The sequence below is a fragment of the Peromyscus californicus genome, unplaced genomic scaffold (assembly GCF_007827085.1).
Source record: "Peromyscus californicus insignis strain IS unplaced genomic scaffold, ASM782708v3 Scaffold_10__1_contigs__length_136768540, whole genome shotgun sequence".
Classification (NCBI taxonomy): domain Eukaryota; kingdom Metazoa; phylum Chordata; class Mammalia; order Rodentia; family Cricetidae; genus Peromyscus; species Peromyscus californicus.
Genome location: NW_026294391.1, coordinates 116,073,794 through 116,097,668, shown reverse-complemented (window position 1 = coordinate 116,097,668; position 23,875 = coordinate 116,073,794). Strand labels below are relative to the sequence as shown.

The window sequence follows — 23,875 nt, the reverse complement described above, 5'->3', positions numbered from 1 at the left end:
AGAATGATGAAAAAGATATTAAGGCAGTGGAAAGGCCAGGACTCTAAGTATTGTGTCCACAAATGAAACCCTTATCTTCTATAGTTTTAGGATGCTTAACAAATTTTATAAATTCAAGTCTTTTAAAAATGAGGTTTAAAAGCAGCAATGGAATGAAACCAGTTTTCAACTGCTGTACAGCAAAACCCAAACTGAAAATGGTAATACTGTACAGCTCCTGGGCTAAAAAGGGGAATTATAATGAAAACTATAACAATTTTATAATCAAGAAAATTATATATAAAAAATATAGAATGTGACCAAAGCCATACTTAAGAGAAAATCCACAATCTCAAATGTTTTATTATTACATAAAAAAGAAAGTACAATATGTTTGATATTTATTAATGCTGATACTGTATAGGACCTGAACAAAATATATTTTATTTAGTCTTCATAGTAATTATGAGGTGAGTCCTGTTTATTACCCTTTATGATAGGAGGTAGGTCCTGTATATGCCCCAATTAGGCACAGGCATGCAATGCACTAACAAAATAACCTGTTTCCAAGAACTATTTCACGTTTCTTTATTTACTGCCATGAATGTTTATTAATGGTTATTATTCTATACAGGGCACAGAAGGAAGAAAGGGGTGAATACAGGATATTTTCCACCCTGTATAAATCTACTCAGGATAGAGATGAGGGAAGAGATATAATTCATATTATGATTGCCACTAATCTGGCTAGCTAACCACAGCACTAGGGTGCAGTCAGAAAAGTGATTCCAACTTGGGATGGGCATTGAGAAGTGTATTGGGGCGCTTGTTGCCCCTGCTTAGGGAAGTAGCTCTAAGTTGTTCAAATGATTACTTAATTCAAGAGAATCAAAAAGAGCATATATACATTTCCGCTTTATTAAAATAGTGTATAAATACAGAGCAGTTGGGCACATCCATTCTAAGGCACTGTTCTGGTTTGAATGCAATTCCACAAGAGAGAAAGAGAAGCCATTACATTCTGTATTTTTAATCTCTACATTCAGACTCCTCCTATGTTACTGGGGTCTAATTTTAATCCCAGAATTATTAGCAGCATCATACAGGGACCTGGATGCCAAGAATTAAAGACACATCCTGGCTCTGGCACTTTATATGATTTGGCACTTAATTACAAGCTCTCTTGTATTGTTCTCCATTTGTTTCCCAACTCTTGTTTAACTAGAGATATTTGAAACTCTTTATGAGCCTTACACATGAATTATGTTTTGTTACTAGCTTCCATTAAGACTAGAACAGGACAAGTTAGGCACATAATACATACCCGCCAAATACTTCTATGTTACTTCAAAGAACTTGAATGTAATGAAGAGACACACTTTCCTTAGTTCTACTTTAAAGATGACTGTGTATCTTCACGAAGGAAATATAATTGAATGTCCCATTGCTTGTGTCTAATAACAAGGACTAAGCTCAAGGAGTATTTTCACATATCAACAGCTTTCATTGACTTTCTCCCTTACTATGAGATTTGAGTTGTTACTATGATTACATGAGAACATTTATATAAGTAGCAATTCTGTATGTATATGTATGTGTGTGTGTGATTATAAGTAAAATTCAAAAAGGTTAAGAATCACTAGGTAATTCATAACTTATGTGAATTAGTGACCTTCACCTCTTAAAATGATGTGTGTGTAAGTATAATTAAAATTCAGAGGCTGCAAATCACTAAGTAACCCACAAATTATGTGAATTAGTGATCTGAATGTCCTTGAAATGATGTGTGTATAATACAAAAGATGTATATTTTCAAATCATTTTTTCATAAAATTCTTGACACTGGAAATAACTAGGTTTAGAGCTACAGGACCACACTGATAGCTACAGACATACTGGTTTAAGGCAGTGGGTCCCAAGGGATACTTGCAGAGTACTACTGCAAGTTATTACTATGTGGACAAGAAAAAGGTTCTGGGGTCAAGGAAGTTTGGACAGCACTGTGCTACAAGAGGCGCCTTAGCCTCCTTTACTAAACTAGGACCTTTCCAAGAGTCTCATATGCTCATGAGCATAATGAATCTAGGAAGGACACACAGCTAGAAGCAATTCCCAAAATTTTTGCAGAACATCTTGCAGAACGAAGTATTCTACAACACATACTTAGGAAACACTGAATTAGAGAATGGATACAATTTCAAAAGCACTGAAATAAACATGAGAGAATACCAATGACTGAAAATCCACGGATACTTGTTCTTCAGTCCATCTAAATAAAGTTAGATTCTACTTGTACAACTTCAACTGCAAGTTATTTCTGCTAGAGCTAGCAGACAGTTAGAAGCATAGTACTCCACTGTAACCACCATCACTCACAGACAGCCAACTAAGCAGGGCAGCGAACGTCACAAAAGTCCAGACATAACATCACAACTCTAAGCATAAAACTGTAAATGGAAACAAGCCTGTTCCTTAGGCCAATGACATCCTCTTTCTCCTAATCCTCCTGAAACGTTTTTATTGTTTGTCAAAATTCACTGCCTCATTTCTTGCCACACGAAGCATGTCTATCTAAATGGCTGCTTTCATATGGTCGCCTTTCATAATTATAGGGGAGAACAAGTGTGGTAGTGCTAGAGCAGACACTGTTATTCATCCATTATATTGGTCCTACCTATAAACGACTGTCACCGTTTATATGCTTTGTGCTTATGCTTATCATATGGTTGCCTTGGAACCAATAATTTCCATTGCAATTAAACAACAGAAAAAGACAGAAGGTATTAAATTCAGAAAAACTGTTAAGGATAGGTAGACACTCTAGAACTCTTATACCTTGAAAGATGGTTTTTAAAAATAGCACCCCTCAAAGCTGTACTTCTCAGACAGACAGCTAGCTACTGCAGGCCCCCATGTTAACCTGTCATAGGCCCTGCTCCCCTTAACAGTTAGTTCTTAAAGAAGTCCTCTGAAGTGTGTGACCTGGTGCATGATAAGGCCTGCTCTCTGCCTGAAGCTTTTAGAACAATGAGTACACTTGTATGGCTTTTCCCCTGTGTGGATTCTTAAATGAATTACAAGGCTTGGTCTCTGTCTAAAGCTTTTCCCACAATAACTACATTTAAAAGGCCTCTCTTCCGTGTGTGTTCTCTGGTGTAAAGTTAGTGCTGTCAGGCGACTGAAACTTTTCCCACAATTATGACATCTATGAGGCTTTTCACCTGTATGAGTTTTCAGATGTCTTTTAAGACTTGATCCATGACAAAAGCTTTTTCCACACTCAAGACATTTATATGTTTCTTCTTCAGAATGGGTTCTCTGGTGCCCAATAAGGTGTGAGCGCCGAGTAAATCGCTTTTTACACACACTACATTCATAGGGCCTCTCTCCTGTGTGAAGTCGCTGGTGTCTATAAAGGTCAGAGCTACGCAGGAACCGTTTTCCGCATTCAGGGCATTTGTGAGGTTCCTCTCCTGAATGAATTCTCTGGTGCCCAGTAAGCTGTGACTTCCGAGCAAAACATTTTCCACACTGAGGACAGCGGTGAGGTTTCTCGCCAGGACTCTTTTTCTTCGGAGGCTTCGGGTTGAGAGGTTCTTCCAAGTTAGAGCTCTCAGGTGTCTCTCCTAGAATGGGGTTCTGAGGATCTACAAGTTTTGTTAAATCGGTCTGTAACTCCTCTGGGGGTGGCTCCCACTGATTTTCTAATTGTACATAGTCTTTTTGCAGAATGGGACCATGGAGAGCATTCCCTTCTAAAGTTACAACAAATGGGTACATATTTTCCACTTTTTTCTCTTTTGAAGTATCTTCTTCATTTTCTATTCCCATCTCAAAACCTGAGAAGAAATAGAAACTGAAGGTTTCATTGTGTTCGGAAAAAGGAAAAAGTGAAGGAAAGTCAATAGTGAATGTAAAAATGCCTAGACACACCTCCAAGTTCTTTACCCTGATTACTGCTGATTCCCTTCTTCCTGAGACTGTAAAGGAACCATTACTTACCAATCTTGGAATCAAGTAACTGTTTCATTTCTTTGGGATCCTCTAATTCTTTTACCCATGACTCTTCTCTATGATCCAAGGGGAAGTTCATGTCAAGCTTTGGCAACTGATAACCTGGTCATAGAAGCAAAAAGGGAGAGAAGCACGGCAGTGTGATTCATCAAAGGTTTTTCTGGAATATAGGCTGAGTGCATGGATACATGGTGTCTTAATACCCATTTTCTCCCCAATTACTGTTCCTTCATCTGGAGTCACTTGTAAGAGTCTTTTTTAAAGATAAGAACAAAACAACAATTGAGAAGGCCATTCTTTTGTGCTTTCAGGTGAATGAATTGTGTTCTAAAAGCAATGCATTATGTTAGTTCTGTATTTATTTTGATAATATATTTATTTATGCTAGAGCTAAAATATGGAGTAAATCTCTATAAAATGTTGGTATAGTGAAAACTGGGAATTACTGCTTTTGAGTGCTTAAAGAAGAGCAGTCTAAACATACGTGTCAGAGAAGAGCAGTCTAAACACACGTGTCAGAGAAGAGTGGTCTAAACATACGTGTCAGAGAAGAGCGGTCTAAACACACATGTCAGAGAAGAGCGGTCTAAACACACGTGTCAGAGAAGAGCAGTCTAAACACACATGTGAGAGAAGAGCAGTCTAAACATACATGTCAGAGAAGAGCAGTCTAAACACACGTGTCAGAGTGGTCTAAACACACGTCAGAGAAGAGCAGTCTAAACATACGTGTCAGAGTGGTCTAAACATACGTGTCAGAGAAGAGTGGACTAAACATACGTGTCAGGGAAGAGTGGTCTAAACACACATGTCAGAGAAGAGCAGTCTAAACACATGTGTCAGAGAAGAGCGGTCTAAACACACGTGTCGGAGAAGAGCAGTCTAAACACACATGTCAGAGAAGAGCAGTCTAAACATACGTGTCGGAGAAGAGTGGTCTAAACATACATGTCAGAGAAGAGCAGTCTAAACACACATGTCAGAGAAGAGCGGTCTAAACACACGTGTCAGAGAAGAGCAGTCTAAACATACGTGTCAGAGAAGAGCGGTCTAAACATACGTGTCAGAGAAGAGTGGACTAAACATACGTGTCAGGGAAGAGTGGTCTAAACACACATGTCAGAGAAGAGCAGTCTAAACACATGTGTCAGAGAAGAGCAGTCTAAACATACATGTCAGAGAAGAGCAGTCTAAACACATGTGTCAGAGTGGTCTAAACACACGTCAGAGAAGAGCAGTCTAAACATACGTGTCAGAGTGGTCTAAACATACGTGTCAGAGAAGAGTGGTCTAAACATACGTGTCAGGGAAGAGTGGTCTAAACACACATGTCAGAGAAGAGCAGTCTAAACACATGTGTTGGAGAAGAGCAGTATAAACACACATGTCAGAGAAGAGCAGTCTAAACATACGTGTCGGAGAAGAGTGGTCTAAACATACGTGTCAGAGAAGAGCAGTCTAAACACACATGTCAGAGAAGAGCGGTCTAAACACACATGTCAGAGAAGAGCAGTCTAAACACATGTGTCAGAGAACAGCAGTCTAAACATACGTGTCAGAGAAGAGTGGACTAAACATATGTGTCAGAGAAGAGCGGTCTAAACACATGTGTCAGAGAAGAGCAGTCTAAACATACGTGTCAGAGAAGAGTGGTCTAAACACACGTGTCAGAGAAGAGTGGTCTAAACATACGTGTCAGAGAAGAGCAGTCTAAACACACGTGTCAGAGAAGAGCAGTCTAAACATACGTGTCAGAGAAGAGCGGTCTAAACATACGTGTCGGAGAAGAGCGGTCTAAACATACGTGTCAGAGAAGAGCGGTCTAAACACACGTGTCGGAGAAGAGCGGTCTAAACACACGTGTCAGAGAAGAGCGGTCTAAACACACATGTCAGAGAAGAGCGGTCTAAACATACGTGTCGGAGAAGAGTGGTCTAAACACACGTGTCGGAGAAGAGCGGTCTAAACACACGTGTCAGAGAAGAGCGGTCTAAACACACGTGTCAGAGAAGAGCGGTCTAAACACACATGTCAGAGAAGAGCAGTCTAAACACGTGTGTCAGAGAACAGCAGTCTAAACATACGTGTCAGAGAAGAGTGGACTAAACATATGTGTCAGAGTAGAGCAGTCTAAACACACGTGTCAGAGAAGAGCAGTCTAAACACACGTGTCAGAGTGGTCTAAACACGTGTCAGAGAAGAGCAGTCTAAACATACGTGTCAGAGAAGAGTGGTCTAAACATACGTGTCAGAGAAGAGTGGTCTAAACATACGTGTCAGAGAAGAGCGGTCTAAACACATGTGTCAGAGAAGAGCAGTCTAAACATACGTGTCAGAGAAGAGCGGTCTAAACATACATGTCGGAGAAGAGCGGTCTAAACATACGTGTCGGAGAAGAGCGGTCTAAACACACGTGTCGGAGAAGAGCGGTCTAAACACACGTGTCAGAGAAGAGCGGTCTAAACACACGTGTCAGAGAAGAGCGGTCTAAACACACGTGTCAGAGAAGAGCGGTCTAAACACACATGTCAGAGAAGAGCAGTCTAAACACGTGTGTCAGAGAACAGCAGTCTAAACATACGTGTCAGAGAAGAGTGGACTAAACATATGTGTCAGAGTAGAGCAGTCTAAACACACGTGTCAGAGAAGAGCAGTCTAAACACACGTGTCAGAGTGGTCTAAACACGTGTCAGAGAAGAGCAGTCTAAACATACGTGTCAGAGAAGAGTGGTCTAAACATACGTGTCAGAGAAGAGTGGTCTAAACATACGTGTCAGAGAAGAGCGGTCTAAACACACGTGTCAGAGAAGAGCGGTCTAAACATACGTGTCAGAGAAGAGCGGTCTAAACATACATGTCGGAGAAGAGCGGTCTAAACATACGTGTCGGAGAAGAGCGGTCTAAACACACGTGTCAGAGAAGAGCGGTCTAAACACACGTGTCAGAGAAGAGCGGTCTAAACACACGTGTCAGAGAAGAGCGGTCTAAACACACGTGTCAGAGAAGAGCGGTCTAAACACATGTGTCAAGCAGAGTGGTGTAAATTTAGGTGTTAGGAAATTGTTTACTGGAATAAATTCACTTGATACCTTCACAGAAACATTTACATTTTATTGAACTTAATTGGCAGCAGCAAAAAGTAGTTTTAATGTGTCAACAGGAGTCTAGAAAGGGCATTTAAAAAATAAATAACCCAAATGAACTGCTAGGTAGTGTTTCTGTCTAACATCTTAAGTACGACTTGCTCTCCCGCCATATTCGGCCTTCATTGGTACCCTACTTTTCCTGCCTCCTTTTCTTCCTCCTCATCGCTGATCACATATACTGCTCTACAGTAACCTTTGCTATGGAAATGATCTAACAATAGTAGGAAACAAGCTAACGAATGGGCTGATGGTTCAGTGTTAGAATTATTAAAATGGCACACACAAGTAAATACTAATCCAAAGGAAATTTTGTATTTTACATTATGACATGAGAAATAGATTGAAATTCCTTGTTTGCTATATCAAGAAAAGACCATATGTTTCAATTTTAAGACTAAGAAATGAATGATAGAACTCAAATGGATTTCTTTCTGTGCTGGGTGTGATGGTGCATGCTGTAATTCTAGGCTGAGATAGAAGAATTGCAAGTTCCAGGCCAACCTTGGCTACAACGTGTGACTCTGCCTCAAAAAGAAGAAAAATACACTTCAAAATTCACTATTCGGTTTTTGTTTGGATTTCAAAGTTAAGATGAGAAGAGGGGACTATATGGGATAGATAAAAATGCTGAGGGTCACAGCTCGAAGGAAAGCTGCTGTAAGAAAATGAAGGGCACAAACTAAAACTTGGAAGAGATTACAAGCTGATATATAAACTACTGATTCAGAGAACACTCCAAGATGGCAGATTATACCCACCTAACAACTGCCCAGTTCTCCTGGGGACAGGATTGAAACAGCCAGAGAGGAGCTAACTAGCCTTGGAGGTAGCTGGTGTTAGCTGTGAAAAGACAGAGAAATGAGAAAACGCAGACCCTTCTGGAGAGTAAAACAGAGGACAAGAAAGAAAGAGCACCCTACACATGGTAATAGCACAGCAGAGAGCGCAGGCTGGAACAAAGGAAGGAGAAACTCAGAGAATGCAATCTTCACCAGCATGCAAAAGTACAGCCTGGACATGCAACATGGAATTTGCACAGCACACCGGCACTGGCGGAAGTTTACCCTACTTCCCACCATATAATGTTGCATATTAAGAAAGCCATCTTGCCGGGCGGTGGTGGCGCACGCCTTTAATCCCAGCACTCGGGAGGCAGAGCCAGGCGGATCTCTGTGAGTTCGAGGCCAGCCTGGGCTACAGAATGAGTTCCAGGAAAGGCGCAAAGCTACACAGAGAAACCCTGTCTCGGAAAAACCAAAAAAAAAAAAAAAAAAAAGAAAGCCATCTTAAGGTCTTATCTGAACTGCTTCAGGGTTCAAAGATACCTACATTTTTTTTTATCTCCAGAAACCCACAGTAAAACCCACAAACTTATCTAGGAAGTGTTGGACTAGACAGCCAATCATCTGGCTACTGGAAAAGACTTAACCAAATCCACTGAAAGCTCTATGCTATGTCCTTTCTCACTACTCTTAAAATATAGCACTGGAAATCTTAACCAGAGTGACAAGGCAAGAGAAAGAAATAAAAGTGAAACCAACAGAAAAGGATGAAGCCCAATTATCCCTATTTGCAGATACATTCTTATATTTAAGACCCTAAAGATACAAGAATCTAAGACCTGATACAATTTCAGCCAACTGGCAAGATACAAAACAACAGAGAAGATCCAGTAGCTTTTTAAAAATAAAACAGTACTGACCTTGAGAAGGAAATCAGAAAAACAATGTCATCTAATATACCATCAAAAATTACTGGGAATAGGGGCTGGAGAAATGGCTTAAGCAGTACTTATCTGCACTTAACACCAGAAGAAGGCATCAGCCGTTTGTAACACCAGATCTGGGGGATCTGATGCCTTCTTCTGGCCTCTGCAGGCACTTGTATTCTTGTACCCCAATGCACATACAACTAAAAATAAATTTCTTTTTTTGTTTTTTTTTGTTTTTTTTGAGACAGGGTTTCTCTGTGTAGTTTTGTAGACCAGGCTGGCCTTGAACTCTGGCTCTGCCTCCCGAGTGCTGGCATTAAATGCGTGTGCGGAGATGGCTTAGCCATTAAAGGCTAGGCTCACAACCAAAATAAAATATTTTTAAGTACCTAGGAATAAACCTAATCAATGAAGCAAAATTCCTCTATAATGAAAACTACAAAACATGTATGAAAGAAATTGAGGAATATACTAGAAGATTGAGAAATTTCCCATGTTCATAAATTAGCAGAATTAAAATTGTAAAATTGGCACTGTTACCCAAAGTGGACTGCTGGTTAAGTGTAATCTTCAAAATTCAAATTACATTCTTCACTGAACTAGAAATCAACCCTAAAGTTCATATAGAAGCACAGAAGATACAAATAGTGAAAGCAATCCTGAATAAAAAGAAGAATGCTGGAGGTCTCATAATACCTGACTCCAACAGAACCATAGTGACAAAGCCGCCTAAAATACATCTTGGAGGAAAAAAATAGTCTCTTCAACAAATGGTACCTGGAAAACAGAATATCCACACGTAAATGCTACTTCTTCATTTTGTTTGTTTTTCAAGACAGGGCTTCTCTGTTTAACAGCTCTGGCTGTCCTGGATCTCGCTTTGTAGACCAGGCTGGCCTCGAACTCACAGAGATCCACCTACCTCTGCCTCCCAAGTGCTAGGATTAAAGGCATGCACTACCACCACCCAGCTTCCACACACAAATAATTAAGACTTTATTCCTACCTCTAATCCTATTAAAAATTAATTTAAAGTGGATCAAAGAAGCCAGGCAGTGGTGTCATATGCATTTAATCACAGGGTTCCAGGACAGCTAGGACTACACAAAGAAACACTGTCTCAACAAAAAGAAAGAAAAGATCAAAGACCTTAATGTTAGATCTGATACTTTTAAACTACTAGAAGAAAACATGGTAAACATATCCTGGTACAGTTATCAGTAAACCTTTCTGAAAAGAACTCCAATATCTTGGAAAATAATAGTAAGAATTGGCCAGTGGTATCCCATTGATTCCCAGCACCCACATGGCAGCTCACAACTGTCTGTAACTCCAGTTCTAGGGGACCTGATACCCTCATACAGACATATAGGCAGGCAAAACACTAGTGCACATAAAATAAATAAATTATTTAAAAAAAAAGAAGGGTTGGGGATTTAGCTCAGTGGTAGAGCACTTGCCTAGCAAGCACAAGGCCCTGGGTTCGATCCTCAGCTCAAAAAAAAAAAAAAAAAAAAACACAAAACTTCGGATGACAAGTTGGCTGTTATTTGTGGCACATTTCTCTACCTTAAAAGTAAGGTCTCTCCACAGTTAACCAGCAGAACTGGGCCCCAGGCCAGGAGATGCTGACGCCAGAGGAAGGTCACAAAGCCTGGCATTACAATCTGCTCCGTAAGGCAGAAGCCTGGATCTACTTTGGTTGCTGTTATCAACCTTAGGCAAGAAGCATGAGTTCTAGGAACCCTTACTATGCCCTCTTTATACTCCACGGTCTCATGTGAGGTAAGAAAGTGAGTGGGTGAAATGCGGGCGACGACATCTGTGCCACCATAGCATCACCTCCTTGGCTGAGCTGTGACCGTCTGGGGAAAAAAACCTTGTGAACAGTAATGGGAACAATTGACAGAGTAGTGAAATAGCTTAGAGAATGTGTAAAAATAAATCGTTGCTATTCATCTGAGAGGGGTATTATCCCACGTATATATAAAGAACGAAAGGAAGAAAGAAAAGAAAGAAAGAAAGAAAGAAAGAAAGAAAGAAAGAAAGAAAGAAAGAAAGAAAGAAAGAGCCAAAGAATAAGTAATGCAATCAGTAAATGGACAAGTGAACTGAACAGATACTTTCAAAAGTATGACCAACCAAGTGTGGTGACTCATGACTGTAATTGCAGCACCTGGGAGTCTGAGGCAGGAAGACTGCCATCTGTTAGAAGCCAGTATGTGCTACATAGTAAGTTCCAGGTCAGCCTGGACTACATTCTACATTCCAGTATGTGCATATTTTCTGGCCAAATGCATAGCTTATATTTTTTAAGGAAATGACATTTTAGATAATATACTGTAATAACTTTAACTCAAACGTGTAGCTGTTATATAACAGTTTCCACTATAATTGGACATTTCATTCTGCAGGGAAGCCTTTAAGACAGAAGGCAAACAACTCAAGACAGCTCCAGGAAGTCCCTGAAACTGACCTGATTCACAGGAGTAAACAAGCCAAGCTACTTCCCAGGAGTAAACAAGCCAAGCTACAAAGAAGATTCTCAGATAAGCCAAGCTGCAAAGAAGACTTTGAGAGGAGACCAGCTGCCTGGAAGAAGCAGAAGCCAGCAGAGCTGCCTGGAAGAGGTTTAGACCAGCTGAGGCACCAGGAAAGGAGACTCTCCAGCCTGTTGAGCTGCCTGCCATATGCAGTGTACAGTGTGCTCCAGTTCCCAGCTTTGTGAGCTGTCACTGTGCTGGGGTGGACTTTGGTGATGCAGCTGTCTTTGAGTCTTTTCTCCTCCTGTAAGTAACCCCTAAAATAATCATTGGATCACCAAGTTACACTTTATGGTATCTGTAGTTTAGTCTGTCATGGGCTCCCTGTCTGAGGTGAGTAGATATGTGTGTAGCACCTCCCCAGGAAAAGTCTTGTCACACAACAAAGTCATTATTGTTATTTAATTCTTTGTTAAATGGATGACTGGGTAATTTTGCTGATTTCTTCCCCCTTGTAAGCAAAGTATTATAAAGTAGTTAATCTGACAGAACTTCTTCATGGTCACTCTGAAATGACAGGTATTTCTGTAGGGCAGCAGAGGAAAAACTAAAAAAAGGCCCATCAATTACAAGTGAACTATTTAGGTAGAGATTCAATCTGATTAGATTAAAGTTAGTAGAGGGGCTAGTCTAAGGGCTCAGCAGGCAAAGGCCAAGCTTGCTGACTTAAATTCAATTCCTGGAATATATGTGGTAGGCCCAGGAATTTATACACACACACACACACACACACACACACACACACACACACACACACACACACACACACAAGTAAATGAATGTAATAAAAGTTTTAAAGTTAGTAGCAATTTACTAAGACATAAAACTCCAAATTAGTTAGAGATTTAATAATACCAATTTACTTTGAGATGAAACTGAGTTCTCATTAGAAGCCAGGGAGGCTGAAATGCAGTGGGGCGACATAGTTAAAGTGTTAGAGAAAAATGGAAACTGTTAACTAAGAATCCTACATTCGAGCTGCAGAGATGGCTCAGAGGTTAAGAGCACTGGCTTCTCTTCCAGAGGTCCTGGGTTCAATTCCCAGCACCTACAACTGTCTGTAATCCTAGTTCCAGGGGATCTGACACCCTCACACAGACAGAAATGTAGACAAACTATCAATGCACAGAAAATATAAATAAATAGAAAGAAAGAAAGAAAGGAAGGAAGGAAGGAAGGAAAGGAAAAAGAATCCTATATTCAACAAATCTGTCTTTCAGAAATGAATATGCAAAAAAGATATCCCTGAGAAAACAGAATTCATTGCTAGCTGACTTGCCTGAAAACAGTTATGTAAGGTTGAAAATAGTAAGTGTAGTCCCTGGGTCTGAAAGTGAGAGACTCTGAGACAGTAACTTGAAGCTACATGAAAAAAAAAGCACAAATGGAAGTAGCATATAATTATAAATCAAAAGGTCTGCTTCTTTTGCCTCAAAACATTTAAGAAAACAAGTCCTATGTCATGTAGAAAGGCAATAGATTTGTCAATAACAGCATAGATGAGGCAGGTGAGAGAAAAATCTGTACATGGTTAAGACATGACTAGAGTTGCCTGTTCAAATCCACATATAGAAATGAAGAAAACCATAAATGATAAATAATGTTAAAAAAACAAAAGCTGTAATGTATTTGCTTTCCTTTATCCCTTTTGTTTCTTTTAAAATTCTTAAAACTATGTGTAGTGATAATTATAGCAATGTATTATGGGGCTTCTACCACGTTTGATATAATAATATAATTATAATACACAAGTAAAGAATACAGACCTATATAGGACTAATGTTTCTGTATTTTAATGACATTGTTAATATAACTCTGAACTGATGATAAGTTAGAGCATAAATGGTAAACTGTAATCATCTACTTAAGAATTAACTTAGAAATTGTGAAAATTCATTAAAGCAAGTAAAATGCTACCCTATAAATATCCACTTAACAGAAAAGAGAGCAGTGTGTGAGAGAAGAGCAAATGAGTTCCGAGACACATAGAAGACGAAGGAAAATGGCACATATAATTCTAACTCTATCCGAATCAGGCTAAAGCTGAGTGGACTAAACAGTTCAATGGAAAGAAAGTAAAGTTCAGACTGGAGTTTTGTGTTGCTATTTGTTTGGTTTTCATTTGTTTTTTGAAACAGGGTCTCACTATGTAGACCTAAAACTTTCTCTGTAGACCAGGCTGGCCTTTAACTCACAGAGCTCTGCCTGCTTCTGCCTCCAAGATGGAAAAGGGTATATTGTCTAAATATTCATAAGACAGCTAGACAACTCAGATATTAAAACCAAAAGTTACTATTTATAAAGGGTCTCATTTTATAGTGAGTAAAAAAATCAATTTATTAATAAGATATATCCAAAAATATTGCTATCCAAATTAATAAAAACCACTCAAAGTAGGAACAGAAAGATTATCTCCTCAACTTGATCTATGCTTTCTATGAAAGACCCACAGATAATATCAAAGTAATGATGAAAGAGAAAATAAAATTCTCCTGAGACATGGAACAAGACAAGGGTGTACTTTCACTACTTCTATTTAATACTGCTCTAAAGGGAAACTACACAATCAAAAGATAACTATTACCGTTCATAGGTGACATAATTTTATATATATATGAAACCTTAAAGAGTCTATCATGATAAACAAGGTAAGTATGTTTGTAGGCTACATGGTCAATACACAAAAATCAACAGTAATTCTATATACTTTCAAAGGACAATCCAAAATGTACTGAATAAGATAATTCCATTCATGATAACATTAATAAGACTAAAATAATTTAAGAACAAATTTTAATAACCTCAGTGTAAAATTTATACTTTGAAAAGTATAAAACCCTGTTGAAAACACCTGAGAAAGTCCAAGTAAATAGAAACACATCTCAGGTTCAGGCATCACAAAATGCAGTATCAATAATATAGCAGCACTCTCCAATCTGTCTTCAGACTTAACACAATCTCCCTTAGTGAGCCAACTGACTCTAAAACTTAGTAAGAACAATAATCAACACAATGTAAATGTGGTCCTTTCTTAAGAATAGATGTCCAACAATATCAGTCCATAAGGAAAGTCCTAAGGACATTCAATGCAAAATGAACAGGCTTTTTACTTTTAGGCTTTCCATGAAAGCACATGGTGACATCTAGATAACTACACACAAGTAAATGGTGCCCACCCTCACTATTAAATCATTGTCGAAAATGGATCCAATTTTTAGATGCAAGAAAAAATGGGTAAATGGCTGTTTTAAAATAAGCCCTTGAATTATTTTACAGTCTTTCCTTCATCAAGCGAGAGTTTCTCTTTCCCCTTTAAGTGTGGGTTGGATCTGTGACTTTGTTCTAATGAGAATATTGCAGAAGTGATAGTGTGTGACTGGGTTACCAACAACATCGTGGCACATGTATTGCTTTCTTTTCGATCAGCTGCTATGAGAGGAGCCTGCTGCCTGTCCTGAGGACATGCATATGGAGAAGTCCCCTTCCCTTAGCAAGGAAGCGAGGGTTCTGCTAGCTTGCAGAGACTGAGCCAGAAAAAACACTGTAAACCTTCTGGAAATTCCTGGCTCATAGAAATTGTGTGTGTGTGTTTTTAAAAGCACCCCCTCTTTTCATTTTCTCCTTTAAGCTGCTAAACTTCAGAGGTGATTTCTAATTGTGGAATATGGTGCAAAAGAAATGATATAGTGGAGTGTGATATAAAGGATAAAAAATTGGAGGTTAAGAAGGGTACTTCAATAATGTTCTCATCCAGTGTTCAGTGAATCATTTTACTAAGCCCCACTTAGCAAAGATCGTGTCACAGAGGCTGCTCTAGGATGTGTCATTACTATACTGGGCGTTAGATATGACTTATATTAGCATTTAATATGACAGGAAATTCTGAAGAAGTTTAAGTTACAATAACCTTCTCAGCTAGTGAGATGGCTCATCAGGTAAGACTGTTTGCCCACAAGTATAAAGATCTAAGTTTGACACTAGGAACTCACATGGTAGGAGAAAATTGACTCCCGCAAATTCTCTTCTGATATTCACACATGAATGTACATGAACATATATACACATAAAAAATAAATAAATATAAACTTATTTTAATTAAAAATTCTTCTCAGGCTAGAGAGATGGCTCAGCGGTTAAGAGCATGCACAGCTCTTGCAGAGGACCTGGGTTCATTTCCCAGCACCCACCTGAGGGGTCTACAACCATCTGTAACTCCAGCTTCAGGGAAACCAATACCCTCCTTTGGCCTCCATGGGAACTTGCACTCACATGCACATATCCACACACAAATGCATATACACATATTTAAAAAAAAATTAATCCGGGTGGTGGTGGCGGCTGCGGCTGCGGCAGCGGTGGCGGCGGTGGCGGCGGCGGCGGCGGCGGCGGCGGCGGCGGCCGCGGCGCACACCTTTAATCCCAACACTTGGGAGTCAGAGGCAGGTGAATTTCTGTGAGTTCGAGGCCAGCCTGGTCTACAGAGTGAGTTCCAGGACAGCCAGAGCTGCTACACAGAGAAACCCTGTCTCAAAAAACAAAACAAAAGAAAAAAGAATCTTCTGATGCTTTACAGATGACATGTATTTACATTTTACTTTAAATATTCATCTCTTATCATTCAGCACACCAAAAGGGTGTGTTCTTTGACATATTTCATGTACTCAAAGTGAAATCTTATTAACTGAGTCGAAAAATCCAGAGCTTAGGCAATTGAAAATGTGTTCTAGTTCTGAGGCACTAATTTGAACTCCACATTTTCTAAGTTCGAATTTATATGACACAGTTTAAGCTTTCAGGCCTAGTATCCCCTTACTCTTTTTCTTTCTGATTGAAGAAAGTCTACAATCTCCCAAAGTTCTAGGGTGTCAGGCATAAAGTTAAGTGAGGGAACTGTTTTTTCATTTTTTTTTTTTTTTGGAGACAGGGTTTCTCCATGTTTTGGTGCCTGTCCTGGAGCTCACAGAGATCCCCCTGGCTCTGCCTCCCAAGTGCTGGGATTAAAGGCGTGCGCCACCACCGCCCGGCAGGAACTGTTTATTTTTTTTTTTAATATTTAGTTTATGTGTATGTGTGTACACCTGAGTGTATGAATGTGTACCACATATGTGCAAGAACCTGTGGAGGCTAGAAGAGGGTGCTGGATCCCATGGAACTAGAGTTACACAGAGTTGTGAGGCACTATGTGGGTGCTGGGAATCAAACCTGGGTTTTCTGCAAGAGCAGTAAGCTCTTAAGCACTCAGCCATCTCTCCAGCCCCAAATGAGGGGATTTTTTCTTCTTTTTTCTTTTGGTTTCTCGAGACAGGGTTTCTCTGTGTAACAGTCCTGGCTGTCCTAGACCTCAATTTATAGACCAGGCTGGCCTTGAACTCAGAGAGATCCACCTGCCTCTGCCTCTCAAGTTCTGGGATTGAAGGCGTGTACTACCACCACCCGGCAATGAGGGGATTCTTAAAGCTTTTGTCTTTGTTAGATCTATTTGCAGTTTCCATTTAAGTTCTTTTCTTAATTTTGCAATTAGCAAATGTGGCAATAGTTAAATGACTATAATTAAATGACTAATCTGCACATACATATTACATATATCCTCCCAAACTTCAGTTTTTACTGACAGGGGATATGGTCCAGACTGTCAAATAAACCCAATGGATTTTGTGTATGACTTTATATTTTTCCCCCATTAACTATTATCTTATGATTTTTCATTCAATCTCCAATATGATATCATGCAAAATATTGAGATGCTTTCATTTTTTAAAAAATAAAACTTTAAGTAACTTTTAAATAAATAATGTGACAATAAGTCTTGCATCATTTTATATCATTTTAAATAGGGTAATTTCTTCCAATTTTTACTTTTTACTTGATTCATTATTATATCTATTTTTAAAAATACACTGAATGTCTGAATGTGAATGTGCTTTAGAAAGTATGAAAATGAATATGAATAGTAAGATTAATACTACTGCTCTATGATTATGTACCTGCAATACTGAGACAAGAAAGAAATCACATGCAAAAACAGAATAGATATACAGATTTATAATTGAGTAGGATGGCTAAGTTCTAAAATTAATTGTGAACATACATGAAAAAAAATGGAAACTTCGGGGTTTTCTTGATTTTGGTTTTTTTGAGACAGGGTTTTTCTGTGTAGCTCTGGCTGTCCTGGAACTCACTCTGTAGACCAGGCTGACCTCAAACTCAGGGATCTGCCTGCTTCTGCCTCCTGAGTGCTGGGATTAAAGGTGTGCGCCGCCACCACCCAGCTAAATTTAAACTTAACAGAATCTGAAATGAAGGCAATATGAACACTATAATATAAATGAAAATATTATATAGTACTGCTTCAACCAATATGTATATCTATGGACTTTAGGGTGCTTTTTTTCTTTCTTACCATCATTTAAAAACATTCTGGCCTGGTGTGGTCATACCTTAAGCTTATCTTGACCTATGAAAACCAGTCTTCATCTGAGTTCTCTATGCCAGTGAGTGATATTGCCATCTACCCAGGTCATGGGCTAGAGAGAGACGTAGGCGGCATCTTTCACCTTTCTTGTTCATTACCCAATAACCAGTCAGTCAACGACAAGTCCTATGTTTCACATACACTAAATATTTGTGGAATTGCTTTTTCCTCTCCACGATTAGCACCCTGGCTCGTCTGCTTCTGTCGGCCCCTCCCAGTGCAAATGCAGGTGTTCTTTTGGCCCCAGAGCCTCTGCAGGCGGTGCTGCTTCTGCTTCTGCTCGTACTCCTCTCCCTCTCCATCTGCACTGCTTGCTCAGCAAGCCCATTCTGGTTCCTTTCCATAGGTGCTTCCCCAAGCCCCTCCTCCCGGAGTCACTCCTCCTAGCTGGTGGTGAGGTGACTCTCCTATGTGCTTCATTATCACCCTATGCCCTCTAGGATTACTTCCATCATATCATACATGGAATGTGTCCACTGCCCACCAGACTGGGAGCTCCAGGATGGCTAAGGCTGCTTTTCTGCTGTGTGTACCAATGAATCCCCAGTGCCTAGCCTGGCTCTTCACAGGTGCTCCTGATGTTGGCTGAATTAATATGAAACTGTAAAAAGGAATTCTAGGCCTTAGCTTTTGCTAGTTATTCATGCATTGGGTACTTCTATTTTGTAACTTGGGTTGTTCTCACTGATTTCCACTTTGCTGTTTTCTTTTGTTGTCTCAGTATCATAGTTTAGTCCAAGTGATATCCATAGTTTAGTCCATGTTCAAGGATTCCAGCCACACTTGAGCCAAATCTTTCATGGGAGTGAGGGAAGAAATGGGGCAGAGAACATGGACAATGGTGTGAAAGAACTCCAAAGGGAAGGGAAACACAAGGCCATGCAGGCTACATGGCCCGGTTGCCTTTGTCTCCTGGACCTAGCTCCTTCTAGGACTCACCCTGTTATGCCAGAGCCAGTGGGCTTCAAACATTAGTGTGTATAGCACTTATCTGGACTAAGCTGATGCAGGAGGTCTCCTCACCACATTCTAGAAACCTAGTTTGGGATTTTTTATGAAATTGACATTTTTTTTTTTTTTTGGTTTTTGAGACAGGGTTTCCCTGTGTAGCCCTGACTGTCCTGGAACTCACTCTGTAGACCAGGCTGGCCTCAAACTCACGAGATCTGCCTGCCTCTGCCTCCCGAGTGCTGGGAATAAAGGCATGTACCACCACAGCCCAGAGAAATTGACATTTTTTTCACCTCTTATGAATGACTGCATCCTTTTAAGGACCTGAAGAGAGAATGTTGCAAAGTACTCTACTCCAATGGGGCTTTATAGAACATAAAAGCAACTGGCCCTTTGGATCTCACCTTGCAGGCTCAAAATTTGGTGGACAACTGTCCTCACCAGAGGATCTGAACTCCCACAAGAGGTTTTCCCAAATAACATTCTTGGTGAAAAGCTCCTTGGGCAAGGCCATCACTAAAGCCAGCTCCCAAGGACATTCTATCCAATGTGCCTCACTCCCTGTTGTTCCTAGAAAGGTGTTGTTCCTAGGTGAGATTCCCTCCTCCTGTTCTCAGCCCTCCACTTCTTTATGTCAGTGGTCCAGTGCCATTGGGGGATTCATATTTCTAACTCACACTGAAACCTCAAAGTTCTTTAGCTGTCAAACAGAAACCCAGAACTACAATAAAACCCTTGCCTTACCCGGGTCCAGAAAGGATTGACATTCACCATCAGCACTGTAGTTTAGATCCTGTGGCCCTGCTTGTGTAATCCAGGCCTCTGGCACTGGGGGCTCCTGGACAGGTTCCATTACTTGGAGTTCAGGTGCCTCCAGGTGCAAGTTGGGTGGCATGGGCACTGTTCCAACTGGTGCCAGTTCTTCCAAGAGCATGTCATCCATATCAATCTGAGAGAGAGGCCAACAACATCACTCCAAAGTCTAGATGCCACCGGAAGTAAAGCCAGTTTACCACTTTCTAAGTCAGCCACTCCTCACCAACCTCATCACGAGCCACACATGTAGCTTTAAAGTCTCCAGGGGCTCCAGGAGGCAATGCATTAAAAAAACCAACTAAACAAACAAAAACAGGAGAGTTGACTGTACCAGGATGTACTTATTACAACATATATAAAGTACCAGGATTTCAATAGTAATCAACACAAATAATTACTGGTGAGTTATTCCACCTGCTCCTTCCTTCATACAAAGTCTCTGTGGGGGAGTGTGCATTTCACACTCACAGCTGATCCAGCTGCACTATAAGTGCATTTGAGTGATCAAGTGCCAGGAGTGGTTTGCAACTCCTAACATGTGCAAGGGATGCCCAGACCTCCCAAAGAAGAAATCTTCTATTTTCACCCAAACCGGAAGCTGTGGAAAGTAAGGGAAACTACTCCCCCATGCTACCCTAGGGATGCAGGGACCTCGGTGACTTCCTATGCAAGCCACTACTTTCAGTGAAGCCAACTGCTCTAGGAACCCCAGTCCCAAGCCCCAGAGCTTCCAAGTGTCAGGTAGAAGCTCTTGCTATTTTCTTCTGGGAAGAGTGCCCTGTGTTCAACTTGCCCTGTGCTCACCTATACCTTCTCTGAACGGAAGTCTCAAGAGGTGGTTCTGAACACAAGGTAATATGCGGGCAGGAGCTGCTACTGGAATTTAATGGGCCAGAGATGGGCACATCACTTACAATGCAGAGCTCTTCCTACACTCTCCCAAACTTGGGACTCCTTCTTCAAACCTTCATGTAGGTGAAAAGAACCTAGCAAGAACCACATCCTGCTGATAAGGTAGAAACCAAATAACTTTTGTGTATTATTTTTAGCACTTTTGCACAAACCAGAGAAAACCACAGAATTTATTGCCCTTTATCAAGAAATTTTTTGGCCACTTTGTAAAATCACATCACCAGGGACAACACTACTCATAGCACTGGAACCTTGGTCAGAATTCCTGACTATCCCATCACAGTAATTGAAAGCAGAGGTGCTGGCATAGGACCACTTCATGATGTCTTCCCATGCAGTGAAGAACACATACACTGGAGAAATACCTATTAGTTGACACTAAACTAGGTTGCCTTCCTTTGCATTCTCTCTATACTCTACTTGACTCAGTGTCAGCCAGATCATTCTGGAAAGAAACAAACAGTAAATAGTTTAGAATGTGTGGAGCCCATTTACCCTATCCTCTCCTCCTTCTGTTTTGAAAAGAAATTCATTAACAAAGTAAAAACCGCTAGACACTTAGAAGTCACAATTAATCATACCATGGCAGGAGCTGGCTAGCAAGCCATAGAGGAAAGTACTGTAATTGGTGTTTCTAGCTAAACTAGGCTGTCTGCAAATTTCATTTAATAATAGTAACTGGGGCATTCCCATATGTGTGTCCTAAAGAGGGCATGGGGTCCGATCCAGTGGAGAACCTCAGACACACATGCTGATTCCAGCAGAAGAGAACACTGCAAAGTCTCTAGAGAAGTCTTGGGGCTGTGGAATCCATCATCAAAATGATGGATACAGACCCGACGGTCTGGGTAGCTCTTTTTGTTTCCTTAAGAACAGAGACTCCACATTTTGTTTCTCACCTGTGGTTCTGGTATCTCAAGCTCTCTCTGTAAGTCTTCAATGAGTGACACAACTCTTTCTCTATTGTCTGGGCAGTGTTCCCGCACCCAGGTCTCTATTTCTGTGGGCAGAATAGTTAGGAATTGCTCTAGCACAAGCAGTTCCAGGATTTGTTCCTTAGAACGCATCTTTGGCTTCAGCCACTGACAGCAAAGCTCCCAGAGTTTGTTGAATGCTTCATGAGGCCCAGCAGCTTCTGTGTACTGGAACTGCCTGAAACGTTGTCGGAAGACTTCACAGTCAGTGTCATACTCCTGCAGCACAGAGCCCTGATTCAAGGAGGCCTGGATTGCACAACCCAGGGCCACAGCCATCACCTCTTCTAGAATTTTACAGTTTATCTGGGGTCTATGTCTCAGATTGCAGGTTTTTCCTCTCTGTAATAATCTGGGGGAGCCACCTACAGCTGAAGACAGGAAAAGATGAAAAGGAGAAAAAGCAATGGTTACAAGATGGTATATTCGCCGTCTTTACTTAGCTTTGCTTTCTCCCACAAAGACTTAAAAGAGCCCTTCACAATCTTTCAGGCGGTTTTGCGACTCAGATAAAAGCTGGGGACTCACTTCCCAGAACAACATTTATAGACACAATGAACTGTACATACATTTCACACATTTACAAAAATCTCAAGAGCTCACCCACATATCCTCAAGAAATTGAAAATTCAATTTACTTTCTCACCTATGCCAGGTAAACTTAAGGTGCTCAGTACATAGCATTACTCAAAGCACCTCTCTAATATCTTATAGTGACAAAGGTAACTCTGCCTTTTTATAAGCTTCCACTGATCTGCTGGCTTTTAATCCTATCCCTAGTCTACTACCAAGTCTTTTTTTTTCCTATATGGATATTTCAAAAGAAACATAGGAGGGATAATGCAATATTTCCAAAATAACTAAAAGTGTCAAGATATTTTTACTGCAACCTGTGAGGTCATGGGGTTGGTCATATACATGCCTATACAGGGCTCAGGATCTGCATATGCAGATATACTATGGATCTCCACTCTCTCTCTGCCTTTGCTGACGCAGTTCCGTATATACCTGTGTTATTGAAGATTTTTAAAGAGATTCAAGAAAAAATAGTCCTGATCTTCTTGCCATTCAGTCAACTGAACCAAACTGACTCTGTAACACCCGTTACCATGACAGTAACCTATACTTCTGTGCCAGAGATTTAGGCATAATTTGCTGTGTAATTCTCACACCCAAATGCCCCTGTCTGCAACATGTACGTAGTGATAGCATCAACTTCATAAAAATATCCTTCAAGGACCAAATGGCACAGAACGCGAATAGCATCGTGCCTGGCACAAGGTAAGGATTCATGTGAAATTTATTGCTGGTCAAGACTCCTTCCTAGGAAGCTTCTAGTTTCCTGAGCCCAAGCATGTAACCGTTGCTGGAGGACATCCAAGGATCTGCAGTCTTTTGGCTGTGGACCCACTGTTAATCTTCTCCAGCCTCACAGCTGGCTAGCCTTTCCCTGGCTGACCCAAAACCTTCCACCACGTCTACCAGGGAAGTGACCCTCTAGGTTTCCTTTCCTGGGCCCTACCTAGTGAAAACTTCATTAAGAAACAGTGTTTTTTTTTTTCCTCTCAAACCTCCCCTCAGTGAATCCACGCTCACAGGCCTACCCATAAAGCGATGTAAGAAAAGAGGGCACTTAGGGAAACAGCAAGCGTGACATGTCCCCCCAAAATCTAAAAGCTGGTTTAAAATCCGATGCCAGTGTTAGGGATGGGGTCCCCCCAAGCTTCTAGATGACGATGTCCGACCACCCAGATGGGCACTCCCAGTCCTGGAGGACTCCCAGCAAGGCCTGGCCGGGTCGCAGGGAGCGGCGGCGGGGTCCCTGAACGAATAGGGGCCCGCCGCTCCTCGTTGCTCCTGGGGCCTGGCGCCCAGGGCACATACGAAATGTGCCAGTTTGTGTGGCCCCAGCCTGCGAAAGGAGCCCCGCTACCCGCGCCCGCGCCCCAGGGACAGCCACGCCCTCTGGCCGCTCCGGGACTCACCGCCTCTGCGCCCACGGCTCTCCCAAGCTCACCGGCAACTGCTCAGGGCGCAGGCGCGGAGCAGCGTTGAGTACTACATCTCCCGGCAGGCTCCACGCTGCCCGCTCTTATAGCCCACAAAGATGCTGACGTGGGAATGGCTGGGACTCTCCCAGTCTTCCACCTAGCTTCAAGCTGCTTTGGAAGAGCTCCTATTTCCGGTCTTATAGCTTCTTGGTCCTAGGGGAGTGGGTGGGACGAGCCCCGAGTCTTGAGTTAAGTAAGGACTTCTTCCCAACAGCTTTAAAGTAATCAGTGCAGGTGGGGGAACAACTTTGTTTAAAACAGCCTTGACCCGCTCAAGAGAGTCTCAAGCCTCGAGGGGGAGGTTCT

The 23,875-nt window shown here is 41.1% G+C and overlaps 1 protein-coding gene across 1 annotated transcript; it reads right to left on the bottom strand.

Annotated features, from left to right (window-relative positions):
- Window positions 1–308: 308 nt before the first annotated feature.
- On the bottom strand, window positions 309–23,605 carry Znf449 (zinc finger protein 449). The gene is made up of 5 exons (XM_052739701.1): window positions 23,504–23,605; window positions 21,444–21,889; window positions 19,561–19,765; window positions 3,982–4,095; window positions 309–3,818 (listed from the first exon to the last, which is right to left on the bottom strand). Exons 2-5 carry the CDS (start codon window positions 21,795–21,797, stop codon window positions 2,935–2,937), a joined length of 1,557 nt encoding a protein of 518 aa, XP_052595661.1. The 5' UTR covers window positions 21,798–21,889; window positions 23,504–23,605; the 3' UTR covers window positions 309–2,934.
- Window positions 23,606–23,875: the final 270 nt, after the last annotated feature.

Excerpts from the sequence above, each read along its gene's own strand:
- Znf449 (XM_052739701.1), bottom strand. The coding sequence starts at position 21,797 with ATGGCTGTGGCCCTGGGTTGTGCAATCCAGGCCTCCTTGAATCAGGGC. Across the intron at positions 19,766-21,443 it reads TTGAGATACCAGAACCACAG|ATTGATATGGATGACATGCT; the intron begins GTGAGAAACAAA and ends CCTCTCTCTCAG. Across the intron at positions 3,819-3,981 it reads GTTACTTGATTCCAAGATTG|GTTTTGAGATGGGAATAGAA; the intron begins GTAAGTAATGGT and ends ATTTCTTCTCAG.